This window comes from Amblyomma mixtum, chromosome 10 (assembly GCF_055824585.1).
Source record: "Amblyomma mixtum isolate Tamu chromosome 10, ASM5582458v1, whole genome shotgun sequence".
NCBI classification, from domain to species: domain Eukaryota; kingdom Metazoa; phylum Arthropoda; class Arachnida; order Ixodida; family Ixodidae; genus Amblyomma; species Amblyomma mixtum.
In genome coordinates, this window is record NC_143021.1 from 177,418,519 (window position 1) to 177,431,697 (window position 13,179).

Sequence of the window (13,179 nt, forward strand, 5' to 3'; positions counted from 1 at the left end):
GGACGACGGAGAGCGCGCGGCGGCGGCCCCGGCGCTAGCTGGGCGCCGTGTGACGTCACCCGCTCGTCACGCATGCGCAGCTTGGCCTTGGTCGTCACGCATGCGCAGCAGAGCTCCGCGAAATGACGCGGCGACTAGCGTAGTGTTGCTTTCGCAACAAAAAGGCGTGTATTGCAGCCTTGAAAGGCACGACGAAACAGCGCTGACGGACGGGACGGGAGAAGGAGAGACAGACAACATGGACCACCCGCCGCGGTGGCTCAGTGGTAAGGCGCTCGTCTACCGAGCCGGAGTACCCGGGTACGAACCCGGCCGCGGCGGCCGCGTTTCGGTGGAGGCGAAACGCAAGAGACGCCCGTGTGCAGTGTTGTTGTTGTGACTGACAGAAGGATGAAAAGGAAATTGCGCGGGTCTGCCTACTGGCTCGAGCCAAGCCACCACCGCTGCCACGTGCAGATAGAGGAGAGTTAAAAGATCAGAGGAAAGAGAAAAAGGGAAGAAAAGACGCGCGTCACAGCAACGCGGACGCTGCTGAAAAAAATTCAGGGGGCACTTTGACTGTCTAAGGTGGGTAGAGGCGGAAGCGTTTTCCGCACCACCTTCGCTGTTTCTGTGGCACTGGTGGCGTCACATATAATTGAGTACTAATTACTAAGTGATGACAAACCACTAATTAATGGTTAATTACTGGTTAATGCCTGAATACTAATTAACCGCTAATTAATGACGCTTAAGCTTCGCCTTTAGGAGTGGAACGCGACAGCGCGTTGTAGCGCTGCCAGGGAGTCCACGGAACGCCAGCACCCGTTCGGCGCGATGCCTTGCCCTTTGAACGCAACGCATATTGAGGAAAGCAAATGGCGCAGTAATTCTCTGTCATCTCGGTGGACACCTGAAACGCACCGTGGAGGAAGGGAGGAAGTGGGAGTAAAAGAAGATAGATAAAGAGCAGCCGTAATGAAGAAAATGAAAATTGTATTTGAGGAAAGGAAATTACGCAGTAACTGTCTCACAAAATTCAGGGGGGCACTTTTTTGACCTAAAGTGTGGTCACTGATGTGTGGTTAAGATGTTAAGCTTCGCCCCTAAGAGTGGAACGCGACAGCGTCTTGCAACGCTGCCAAGGAGTCCATAGAACGCCATCGCCCATTCGGTTCTACGCCTCGCTCGTCGGTAAATTGGTTTTTGAGGAAATGAAATGTATCTGTCTCTCATTTGTCGGTGGACACGTAAACCTCGCCGGAAGCGAATGGAGGAGGATGAGAGTGAGTGAAGACACCGTATTCACTAGACGCGCCTTTGTTCATTCCAAACCATCGAGGTGGCATGGCGGGCGGATTCTGCTTCTGGCTGCCCTGCTAGACGGACGCAGAAATGGCTCGCTCCGGGCGAGGTGTGGCAACGGCCTTTGTTGGTCGGGATAAATCGGTGTCTGGACCACCTCCTGGTTATCGCTTTCTGCTACCGTCCCTGCCGGCTGACGAAGGTATGCGTTTGTGTGTTTTCTTGCACGGTGATACCTCGAAGCGTCCGTATCGAATAGAGGACTTTCGTCAACCATTAGAAGATGCCGGCGTCCTTAGGGATGTCAGCGGCATTGGCGCTTACCAGATGAGCCACCTCTGGCTCGTGAGGTTCCGCACCCAGGAGGCGAAGGACACTGTACTTGCGGCCGGGGGCCTGAGTGTGAAAGGCGGTTACTGTGCCATTATTGATCCCTGTCGAAAGGAGATCAAGGTGAAGATTCACTGGGTGCCATTTCACATTCCCAGTGAGACCCTACGGAAGGCCCTGAGCGAGTTTGGGGAAGTGATGGAAATTCAGCATGAGGAATGGAGTGTTCCAGGATTTGAATCGGCGGAGTCGACAACACGTGTCGCTCGAATGGTGCTTAAAGAGGGAGTCACGGCGGAGGAGCTACCGCATCTTTTCAAATTCTACGGGGGCTCCGTCCTTGTGGTTGTGCCCGGTAGGGCGCCTGTTTGTCTCCGATGTCGCAGACGCGGGCATATCCGCCGCGACTGCCAGACGCCCCGCTGCACTAAGTGCCGAGCCTTTGGTCATGTCCGTGAGGACTGCATACGTACGTACGCCAATGTGCTAGGGGCGGCCTCAGAGGACTGTGATGATAAAGAGGATATCATGGACGTTGAGGAAGCTGAAACGGCGGCCCCTGATGACCGTCCAAAGAAGAGTGCGTCTGGGGAACAGGGAAGCGTCTCCAACGGAAACATGGAAACTTCGAGCAAGACGCCGAACGAACAACGAGCTTTGAGCAACGCGACTGAAACGCCGCCGATGAGTGACCAGGCGTCTGCCATGAACGCCGAAGCGGAGCCAGTCGAGGATGAAAGGGCATCACATGACACCTTCGGTCCGGCTAAGCGTGCCAAGACGGTGTTGCCGTCCCCTTCACAACCTTCCACCGAGGTCAGGTCGCAACGCCTTGAGCGCCAGTGGCTCAGACCCACCGGGGCCAAGGGGAAGTATGTGCCTGAGTGTCGTTCATCGTCCGCGTCTCCCGTGCGCAGCGCAAGGAGCGCTGATTAATCGCCCCTTCTCGGAGGGTAAGGCGTACGCCTGGTAAGGGACTTGTACCTTTTTGTGCTCAGGATTTTCAGCATGGCTTGTCTTCCGTCAAATTTAAAATGCGGCACGTTAAACGTGCGTGGACTAGCAGCTAGACGTAAACAATGTCAGCTAAGGCGCCTGCTCTATGAGAAAGACCTGGACATTCTTGCAGTACAAGAAACAAAGGTAGAGAGTGCGAGCGCGACAGACGCTATGGTTGCGCAGTTCAAGCCGCGATATAACGTGCGTGCTAGTCATGCAGTGGGGACATCAGCGGGCTGTGTTCTGTTAATTAAGAACAGTCTTAATATCGAGGAACAAGCAGTGGTGTATTGCACGAGGGGAAGGTTTGTGCTCTGTGATCTGTTGTACGGGGAGGAATATTTGAGAGTTATCTGTGTGTATGCTCCTACGAAACCCCGTGAACGACTTTTGTTTTTCCAGGAACTATGTGCGTATCTGGAATGCAATAGACTTGTCATTCTTTTAGGGGATTTCAATTGTGTTCTCAGTGCAGATGACCGATCAGGCTCAACAGTCACCGAAAGCGAAAGTGCTGTTTTCTTGAAAGAAAACATTGAAAAGTATTCACTTCAAGACGTAGCCCAGTTTGCAAAGGGCGGAATGAGGCGTCATTATACACATTTTCAAGGGTGTAGTCATGCTAGGCTAGATAGAGCTTACGTTTCCCTTGAGCTGGCGGCAATTTGCGATAACTACATCGTCGAACCGGTTACGTTTAGCGATCACTGTTGTGTCATATTCACCATTGGCAGGAATGTGACACCTCAAGCGAAATTCAGCTGGGACTTGTGGAAACTGAATGCAAAGTTACTAAAGGACGATTCGTTTGTTTTAGAAACAAAGAACGTGTTAGAAGAAGTTCGGTTGAATTATGGAAAAAGTTGGGCAGAAAAGTGGGAGGAATTCAAAATTGATGTCAAAATGATGGCTATTGAAACGTCCGTAGAAATCAAGCACGCTGAGAAAGCGAAACAGAAGAACCTAAAACAGATGTTGAAAGAATTAATTACAGAGGAAAATAGAGCTCCGGGACTATACAGTGACCTTATCAGCGAAGTTAAAGCAAAGCTTGAGGTTATCGATGCGACATTGTTTCAGGGAGCTGCAATTCGTGCACGAGCAGATCGCTTGCTGGCAGATGATATGCCCAGTAGGCGAAATTTGACGACAGAAAAAAGATACGCTAGAAGAAAAGATATCGTAGAAATTGAAAACAAAGGCATTCTGACAGACAATCCCAAGGCGATAAGGGAGGCTTTCAGTGAGCATTACCGTGATTTGTTCGCTTCCAAATCGGCAGATGTACAGGCCTTTCAGGATGAATTTTTAAGTCTATTACCCCGACTGACCAGTGAAGACACTGACATCCTGTCTGCCGACTTATCAACAGCGGAATTGGAATGCGCTATTGATGAGCTTCACTTGGGGAAATCGCCAGGTACTGACGGGATAACAGCAGAATTTTATAAGGCGTTCAAACGTGAAACTGCTCTAATTTTGCAACGCGTTTATGAAGAGTCATATAGAACTGGTATTTTACCACCGTCGTTTTCTCGTGCACATACAGTACTTATACCGAAAACTGACAATCCTGCTCAGCTTAAGCAAGTTACAGGTTATCGGCCGATAACGCTTACTAATGTTGATTATAAAATTTTTATGAAAGTATTAGCCAAACGTTTACAATCAGTTATGGACATCTTGGTTGGCCCCCACCAGACATGTGGAATTCAAGGGCGGACCATCTTCACGAATGTTCATGTCACTCGGAGTATACTGGAATGCTGTGACGCTGACTTTAGGCGAGTCGCAATGTTGCAAATTGATTTAGAGAAGGCATTTGACCGTGTATGTCATGACATTCTTTTTAAAATCCTTGAACATGTCTGTGTTGGAGAAGTTATTTTAAAAGGGGTTAAAATGGCCTATAGCAACTGTACCACGAATCTGGTTGTTAACCGAGAGCTCACAGACAGAATTGCCGTTAGAGCATCCGTGCGGCAAGGCTGCCCAATGTCACCGCTACTTTTCGCTCTGTACCTGGAGCCACTTTGCCGAAATGTAATAAATAACAGCTGTATTCGTGGTTTCGAACTGGAAGCATGTGAAATTAAAGTATTGGCTTATGCCGATGATGTGGCAGTTTTCTGTAGTGACCACAGCAGCATAGAACATGCGATGTCGGTTGTTCGTAGATTTTGTGATGTAACCAATAGCGTTGTTAACCTGGACAAGTGTGCGGGCCTTTGGCATGGGAATTGGGCATCAGCGCCTTTGTTTCATGCAAGTGTAAAATGGTCACATGTTCCTTCCAAATACCTAGGTGTACCTCTTGACAAGTATCGAGATAACGATGACTTTTGGAAGGAGAAAATTCAAGAACTCTCCACGCGTGCACAGAAATGGTCGGGGAAGGAACTGTCTGTATTCACGCGCGCAAACATATGCAATGTATATCTGGTTTCAAAAGTGTGCTATTTGTTGCAGGTCCTTTCATGCTCTCGACTTAGCATTCAAAAGTTTCATCGTCTCTTCGCAGTTTTTGTTTGGCAGTCCTCATGGGAGAGGACTAAACGTGATAATTTATTTCTGCGTTTGAGAAAAGGGGGTCTTTCCTTGCCACACTTGTACCTGAGGCAGGTGGTGTCAAGATTTCTGTTTCTTCGAGATCAACGCGACCCTTTCCTGCGGACATTTATTCAAGTGAGGCTTTCTTCGGCTTTGCCAAACTATGTTATTTCCAGTGTGGACGGGATGAGATACAGTGCAAGTAGGTTTTTGAAAGAAGTGGTCTTTGCTTTCCGGTTTCTGAATGCGCGCTTCAGTTTGGAATATCTTTCTAATGTCACGCGTAAGAAATTGTTAAAAGATTTGCTCGACTCTGTCTTCCCGGAGCCAATCTATCGATCTATGTATAGTGGAGGCCAAGCAGGAAATGTTTTAAAAAGAGTACGAAAAATGTTGGTGCCAGCGGGTGTGAAGACGTTCTTCTTCAAGTTACACACTGGGACGTTGCTGGTTAAAACATGGATGGAGGAAAAGGGATTGTTTCTACCATGGGGTGCTGACTGCTTGTTGTGTCGCAAACCAGAGTCAATAGAACACGTTTTTATTGATTGCTGGGATGCGCTGCTCTTTTGGGACGTGCTCCAGCGTACAATAAAGAAAGACTCACCCCTAACGCCGTATGGGATACGATTCCTGGACATAGAGCCGGATCTTTATAAATATGATGTAATTTTCCTGCTTGGCCTGCACAGTATTTGGCGAAGCAGGATGGCTGTACGACACTGTGATGAAGATGCGCGTTCTGTCCGCGATTACTTCAAAGAAAACATATTTAAGCTACGTGAAGTGTACAAGGAGCTATGTTTTGGAGATGAAGTTATCGAGTTGATGGGAGAGTTGTGTTCCCTGAGACAGTTTTGATTTTCTCACGCGAGTGAAACACATGTCCGTTCTTGTTGTTTGAGTGTGCAGCGCAGAACATCTGTTTATGATCTGTTGTAATCTGTCAAAACAGGCAATAAAGACAAAAAAAAGAGGTGGCATGGCGGAGTGGATAGCGTGCTCGTCTCTCACGCCGAAGACCGGGGTTCGATTCCTGAGCTCGACCAATTTCTTAATCAGTTTTATTTATTTATATTGTCACGTTGTAGTGACGGCAGTGCAGCGGTCAGGAAGACACCAACCAGTCTTGGAAACGAAGCTCTTTATTTGGGCTGACTTGCGCCCAAAAAAGAACTGAGTCACTCGACGGCGGCGTAAGCAACAAACGTGCTCGTCAGTCGTCGAACTACGAATGTCCGCGGCTCGCGGCATCGCTCAATTTAAAGCCGGCAAGGAAACTACCAGATAGCAGGACAAGATCATCTACAGTAATCTGGAAAAACCTAGATGCAGCCTTTCATGGCTGCGATCAATCGAGATTACACTGGTCGCTTCTCGCGTCACGAACAAAAATGATAACAGCCCTTTCCTGCAGCCTTGAGCGTGAACGAACAAACACTACAATGATACGTGGCATTACCCCCCTTCCAAAGAAGCATCGTCTCGATGCTTTAAAATGAAAATAAACAAGGACAATGAAAACTTCCAGTCCTTTAGCGTTCATAATATGGCTTCAGGCGTACGACATGTACGACTTCCGGGCGTGTGCGGCGTCGCTGAGATGCTGTCGTGCCGTCGGGGATGACTTCGTAGTCGAGGTCACCGATGCGACGGAGAACCTTGTACGGGCCAAAGTAGCGTCGCAACAACTTTTCACTCAATCCACGGCGGCGAACTGGCGTCCATATCCAAACACGATCACCTGGCTTGTAATGCGTGTCTCGTCGGCGCAGATTGTAGCGTCGGGCGTCGGTGTGCTGCTGGTCTTGAATGCGAAGCCGCGCAAGTCTTCGGGCTTCCTCGGCGCGATGAAGGTAGGCGGCGACGTCGAGGTTGTCTTCGTCAGAAACGTGCGGGAGCATTGCGTCGAGTGTTGTCGTGGGCTTCCTGCCGTATACCAGCTGGAATGGGGTAAACCTGGTTGTCTCCTGGACGGCAGTATTATAAGCGAAGATCACGTAGGGCAGAATGGAGTCCCACGTCTTGTGTTCGACGTCGATGTACATGGAGAGCATGTCTGCGATGGTCTTGTTCAGACGCTCTGTGAGTCCGTTGGTTTGTGGATGATAGGCAGTGGTCCTCCGATGGCTTGTCTGGCTGTAGTTTAAAATGGCTTGCGTCAGCTCCGCTGTAAACGCCGTTCCTCTGTCTGTGATGAGCACTTCCGGGGCGCCGTGTCGCAGCAGAATTTGTTCGACAAAAAATTTTGCGACTTCTGTTGCGGTACCACTAGGCAACGCTTTTGCTTCGGCGTAGCGGGTCATGTAGTCGGTGGCCACGATGATCCACTTGTTTCCTGATGAAGAGGTCGGAAAGGGGCCGAGGAGGTCCATCCCTATTTGCTGAAAGGGCTTAGTTGGCGGTGGTATGGGGTTCAGGAGTCCGGCTGGTCTAGTCGGAGGTGTTTTGCGTCGCTGACACTCACGGCACGTTTTCACGTAATGGGAAACGTCGGTAGCTAGCCGTGGCCAATAGTACTTCTCCTGGATGCGGTGCAACGTGCGAGCAATCCCGAGATGCCCTGCAGTCGGCTCATCGTGACATGCCTGCATAATTTCTTGCCTAAGATTCTTGGGCACGACAAGAAGATGTACTGTCCTGTTGGGCGCGAAGTTCTTCTTCAGGAGGACATTATTGTTAAGGACGAAGGACGACAGTTGGCGCTTGAACCCCCGGGGAGGCGAGGTGGTCTTGCCTTTCAAATAATCAACTAGGCTTTGCAACTCAGGATCCGAGCGCTGCTGCTGCGCGAAACTGCTGGCGCTTACCGGTCCTAGGAAAGCATCGTCGTCTTCCTCTTCCGGTGCTGCGTCTACGGGGGCTCGCGATAGGCAGTCAGCATCGGAATGTTTGCGGCCAGATTTGTAGACTACAGTTATGTCAAATTCTTGAAGACGCAGGCTCCAACGAGCAAGGCGGCCGGAGGGATCTTTCAAATTGGCCAGCCAGCACAGAGCATGGTGATCGCTCACAACCTTGAATGGTCGTCCGTATAGGTAGGGGCGAAATTTGGACGTGGCCCAAATAATGGCGAGACATTTTTTCTCTGTCGTCGAATAGTTGGCTTCGGCTCTCGACAGTGAACGGCTAGCGTACGCGATAACTTTCTCCTCTCTGCCATTTTTCTGAACGAGGACCGCTCCTAAGCCCACCCCGCTTGCATCGGTATGAACTTCGGTTTCGGCGTTTTCATCAAAGTGCCCGAGCACAGGAGGGGACTGTAAGCGGCGCTTCAGCTCGTTGAAAGCTTCCTCTTGTGGCCTTTCCCATTTAAAAGGCACGTCAGCCTTGGTAAGTTGAGTCAAAGGTTCAGCGATGCGCGAAAAGTTCTTGACGAATCGTCGGTAATAAGCGCACAGTCCAAGGAATCTGCGTATAGCCTTCTTGTCATTAGGCTGTGGAAACTCTGCGATCGCAGCCGTCTTCTGGGGGTCGGGGCGAACTCCATCCTTGCTTACGACGTGACCAAGGAACAGCAGCTCCTCGTAGGCGAAGTGGCACTTCTCTGGTTTCAGTGTCAGACCTGAAGACTTGATTGTTTCCAGCACTATCCGAAGCCTTCTGAGGTGGTCTTCAAAGCTTGAGGAGAAGACAACAACGTCATCTAAGTAGACTAGGCAAATCTGCCACTTCAAGCATGCGAGCACCGTATCCATTACTCGCTGGAACGTCGCTGGGGCAGAGCAGAGGCCGAATGGCATCACCTTGAACTCGAAGAGTCCGTCTGGCGTGATGAACGCAGTCTTTTCGCGATCTCTTTCGTCGACTTCAATTTGCCAGTAGCCGCTCTTCAGGTCCATCGATGAGAAGTACTTAGCGTTGCACAGCCGGTCCAATGTATCGTCGATGCGGGGGAGGGGGTAGACATCCTTCTTCGTAATGCTGTTCAAGCGGCGGTAATCGACGCAAAAGCGAAGGGTGCCGTCTTTCTTTTTCACTAGGACGACTGGTGCTGCCCAGGGGCTCCTTGATGGCTGGATAACGTCGTCACGAAGCATTTCCTCAACTTGCGTACGGATAGCTTGGCGTTCTAGCGGCGATACGCGGTAGGGGCTCTGTCGCAGTGGTCGGGCGTGTTCGTCTGTGACAATTCGGTGCTTGGCAAGCCTCGTACGTCGCACATTCGATGCTGATGAGAAGCAATCGCTGTACTCTTGAAGAAGACTGCGTATTTGGTCTTGTCTGCTCCGTGGTAATGCTGGGTTGATATCAAACGTTGGTTGATGGCGTTGGTCAGATGGTTCTACAGGTTGGTCGGGTAGGGCAAATATGTCTCTGATGTCTGCCAGCTCGTCGAGGAAAGCGATCGTCGTACCTTTGTTTAGATGCCGGTATTCTTCGGTGAAGTTGGTTAGCAAGACCTGGGCTTGGCCATTTCGGATTTGGGCGACTCCCCTTGCGACGGCCAGTCCTCGATCCAGGAGTAGCTGGGTGTTCCCCTCGATGACGCCTTCGGCAGTTTCGGTGTCTCCAGTACCTATGCAGGCGACGACACTTGATCGGGGCGGCACGCTCAATGCTCCGTCGAGGACGTTCAAGGCAACGGGATGAGTCGCTGTCGTCGCTGCAGATATGGCTTTGTCCGTGGAAAGCTTGATCGACTTAGGTCGAAGGTCGATGATCGCTCGATGTTCATTCAGGAAGTCCATTCCCAAAATCACGTCTCGCGAGCATTGCTGTAGGATCAGGAAGGTTGTCGCATAGGTTCTCCCGTTTACACTAACTCTCGCGGTGCAGCGTCCTGACGGCGTAATCAGGTTGCCACCTGCGGTGCGGATCAGCGGGCCATCCCAAGTTGTTGTTACCTTCCTGAGTCGGACAGCGAGTGGGCCACTCATGACAGAGTAGTCAGCTCCAGTGTCGACCAAGGCAGTAACCGCGTGACCGTCGACCGTAACTTCAAGGTCACTTGTTCGCGTTCTCGTATTGTACGTTGTCTTCGGTGTCCGATCTTGGCTTCGTCGAGTAGTAAGGCTGCGGTGGGCGTACTCCGACGTTACTTCACTGGGCAGCGGTAAAAGTTTCAAGTCTGGCCGCGTTGTCGTCGTCGTCGTTGTCGGTGCTGTCGTCGTTGTTGTCGGCGTTGTTGTCGTCGTAGTTGAGGCATGGACTTGGGTTTTCGTCGATGGAGGATCTTTGTGCTTGCGCTCGGAAGCAACCTCACCTCCAGAGGCTGCTTTATTCAGTTTAACCTTCGGGGGCTGGGGGAGCGTCCACGCACTGCGTAGCCTCGGCTAGGAGATACAAAGCGCGGAGACGAAGGCGACGGGGAACGTGATAGGCGGCTGGGCGGTGAGTATCCTTCCCGACGCAAAAAATCCTCGATTTCGGCTGGTCGCTGGCCGGGTTGGGGTCGTGGGGCGTCGTAAGGCAACCCTCGGATGCCCATTCTCCTGTCTGCGCAGTACCGTAGAATGTGACCGGCTTCTACTGGAAGCATTGTGGGCGGCGCTGGTCGGGTGTTCTCCACTCGAAGCATTTCCTAGGCCGTGTACGACGCTCGTAGGACGGGCGAGTTGGGGCGAGAGGGCGGCGCTCCAGCGCAGCTGGCTAAGTGCGATAGGGGCTTGGGTCTCGTCGTCGAGGTACAGGACGGCGCACTGCTGCGGCGTAAGTCATGGCTGGAGGCTCCAGAGGCTGCGTGGTAGACTGGAGTCAGGTCTTTCGGCGAATAACTCAAAGGGCTGGCGTCACGACCTGCAGGGGTTGTCCGGTACCTGGAAGGCTACCCCGCACCTCCACCAGATGTCACGTTGTAGTGACGGCAGTGCAGCGGTCAGGAAGACACCAACCAGTCTTGGAAACGAAGCTCTTTATTTGGGCTGACTTGCGCCCAAAAAAGAACTGAGTCACTCGACGGCGGCGTAAGCAACAAACGTGCTCGTCAGTCGTCGAACTACGAATGTCCGCGGCTCGCGGCATCGCTCAATTTAAAGCCGGCAAGGAAACTACCAGATAGCAGGACAAGATCATCTACAGTAATCTGGAAAAACCTAGATGCAGCCTTTCATGGCTGCGATCAATCGAGATTACACTGGTCGCTTCTCGCGTCACGAACAAAAATGATAACAGCCCTTTCCTGCAGCCTTGAGCGTGAACGAACAAACACTACAATGATACGTGGCAATATGGCCTGACTAGTAAAGCTAATTAGGCTAATTGGGTAATTAAGCAATTAACTGAGCTCAGTCCCACTTGGAGCATCACTATACTATCCCTTCAATTGGTTGCATGGTTACTAGCCAAAGTACAATTGGCCCCGTTTGAAATTCGCGCACTGTGACGTCACGACCGTTTCCACCAATTGAAAGGCGTGACATTTTCTGTCGACTGCTTACAACGATGAGACATTAAAGGCTTCCGCCTTAAAACAGATAAGCGGCCGAAGCCGCGCTCGCCGAAGCAAGAACGGATACTCAACAAAAGACGGGTGCAGTGCGATGTCAGTGTACGTTAAAGATCCCCAGGTGGTCGAAATTATTCCGGAGACCTCCATCACGGCACCTCTTTCTCCATTTCTGCTTTCACTCCCACCTTCCTCCCTTCCCTTACGGCACGGTTCAGGTGTCCACCGAGATATGTGAGACAGATACTGTGCCATTTCCTTTCCTCAAAAACCAATTTAACATGAACCAACCAGAGAGAGAGAAAACTTTATTACAGGAGGAACTCGGGGCACGCCCCAGGGTCCCCGCACGACCCCACTCCACTCAAGTGTTTATGTTCCTGAGGTCCATAACACTGGCAGCCCGGCCGGTGGCGATGGCCCGACTCAGCTCTCTCATTGCAGCCGTTTTTGTCATATGTAGTATGCACGGAAAGGAGAACGAAGAGAGAAGTTCTTCTGAAAAACGCCTTCTTGTCATATACATGGGCGAATAGACCGCCCCCCCCCCCCCCCCCCCCCCCTTCCCCCAACGCTGCTGCCCTGTCCCAGGGAATTAGTGCTGTTTCATTCTCCGAAATAATAATGTATGCAGATAGTTTCAGTCGCGATAATTCGCATTCCGTATATGCATAACAACATAGACGGGAATTTATGGACCATTTATAACAATGTTTAGTCATACCCGAAGTGCTGAAAAATCTTACTTAGCCATCTTCTATCCCGGAAGAAGAATATTGTTGTTTGAACGGTATTAAATGCCTGAAGGCTTAAAAGGCAGACGGCTAAAAAAAAATAAAAACTGACATGACGATCATGGAACCTGATGCTCGAAAGCAGCGATATAGCACTTGAGTTTAGCCTCGATGATTATTTTGAGGCTTTTACTCTTACTCTATCAGTTAATGCCGCGCCCATTGAAAGCTTTAAATGTGAACCATGGTGCGAAATGGCCTTGAAGAGAAGTTTATTGGACTGATTATTCATACAAAGGGACCATAGTCCCTCACAAAGACAAAAACAACAAGGCAGCGACTAGTGTCGCTCGGTACAAACAAGCTATGAAACAAGAACACGACGGCGACTGCTGTCGCCGTTCACACAAAATGCCTATTCTACACAAAGAGAAATTTATTGTGTACAAACAAAACGCAAGGATACATAAAGAGTACATATATACACACAAGGGAGCCGGCTCCGTACAAAGATTCAAGAAGGTACCAATTTAGTACAGCATGTCCGAGGCTTGCGGGTCAATACAATTTCCGCTGATGGGCGGGAGAATATCCCACTACAAATAAGGAGCCATTAATCGCACGATGGGTGGAATAACAACAGCCACCATGTGTAGTAGCACACATACACATAAAAGGAAAGAGCACTAAAAGGCGCCTTGAAAACAAAGGAGCCTTACACAAAAGGAAACAAACCAATGCATCAAAATGCACTCAAAAGGAGGCTAGTACAGCAAGGCTGGCACTCTCAGTCTGCCTCCCCGCACTACAAAGAAGCGCGTGTGCCAGCGCTGCAGAAATAGCGCTTCTCCGTCCTGTTCCAGCCGGTCAGACAGGAATGTCCACAGGAGGAGG

The 13,179-nt window shown here is 50.6% G+C and overlaps 1 protein-coding gene across 1 annotated transcript; it reads left to right on the plus strand.

The window, feature by feature from the left end:
* The first annotated feature begins 1,457 nt into the window (after positions 1-1,457).
* LOC149327850 (uncharacterized) lies at positions 1,458-4,081 on the plus strand. The gene has a single exon (XM_089563859.1). The coding sequence runs from the start codon at positions 1,489-1,491 to the stop codon at positions 2,548-2,550; it is 1,062 nt and encodes a 353-aa protein (XP_089419985.1). The 5' UTR covers positions 1,458-1,488; the 3' UTR covers positions 2,551-4,081.
* Positions 4,082-13,179: the final 9,098 nt, after the last annotated feature.

What these genes read in the sequence shown, in the direction of transcription:
- LOC149327850 (XM_089563859.1), top strand. Translation starts at nt 1,489, where the DNA reads ATGCGTTTGTGTGTTTTCTTGCACGGTGATACCTCGAAGCGTCCGTAT.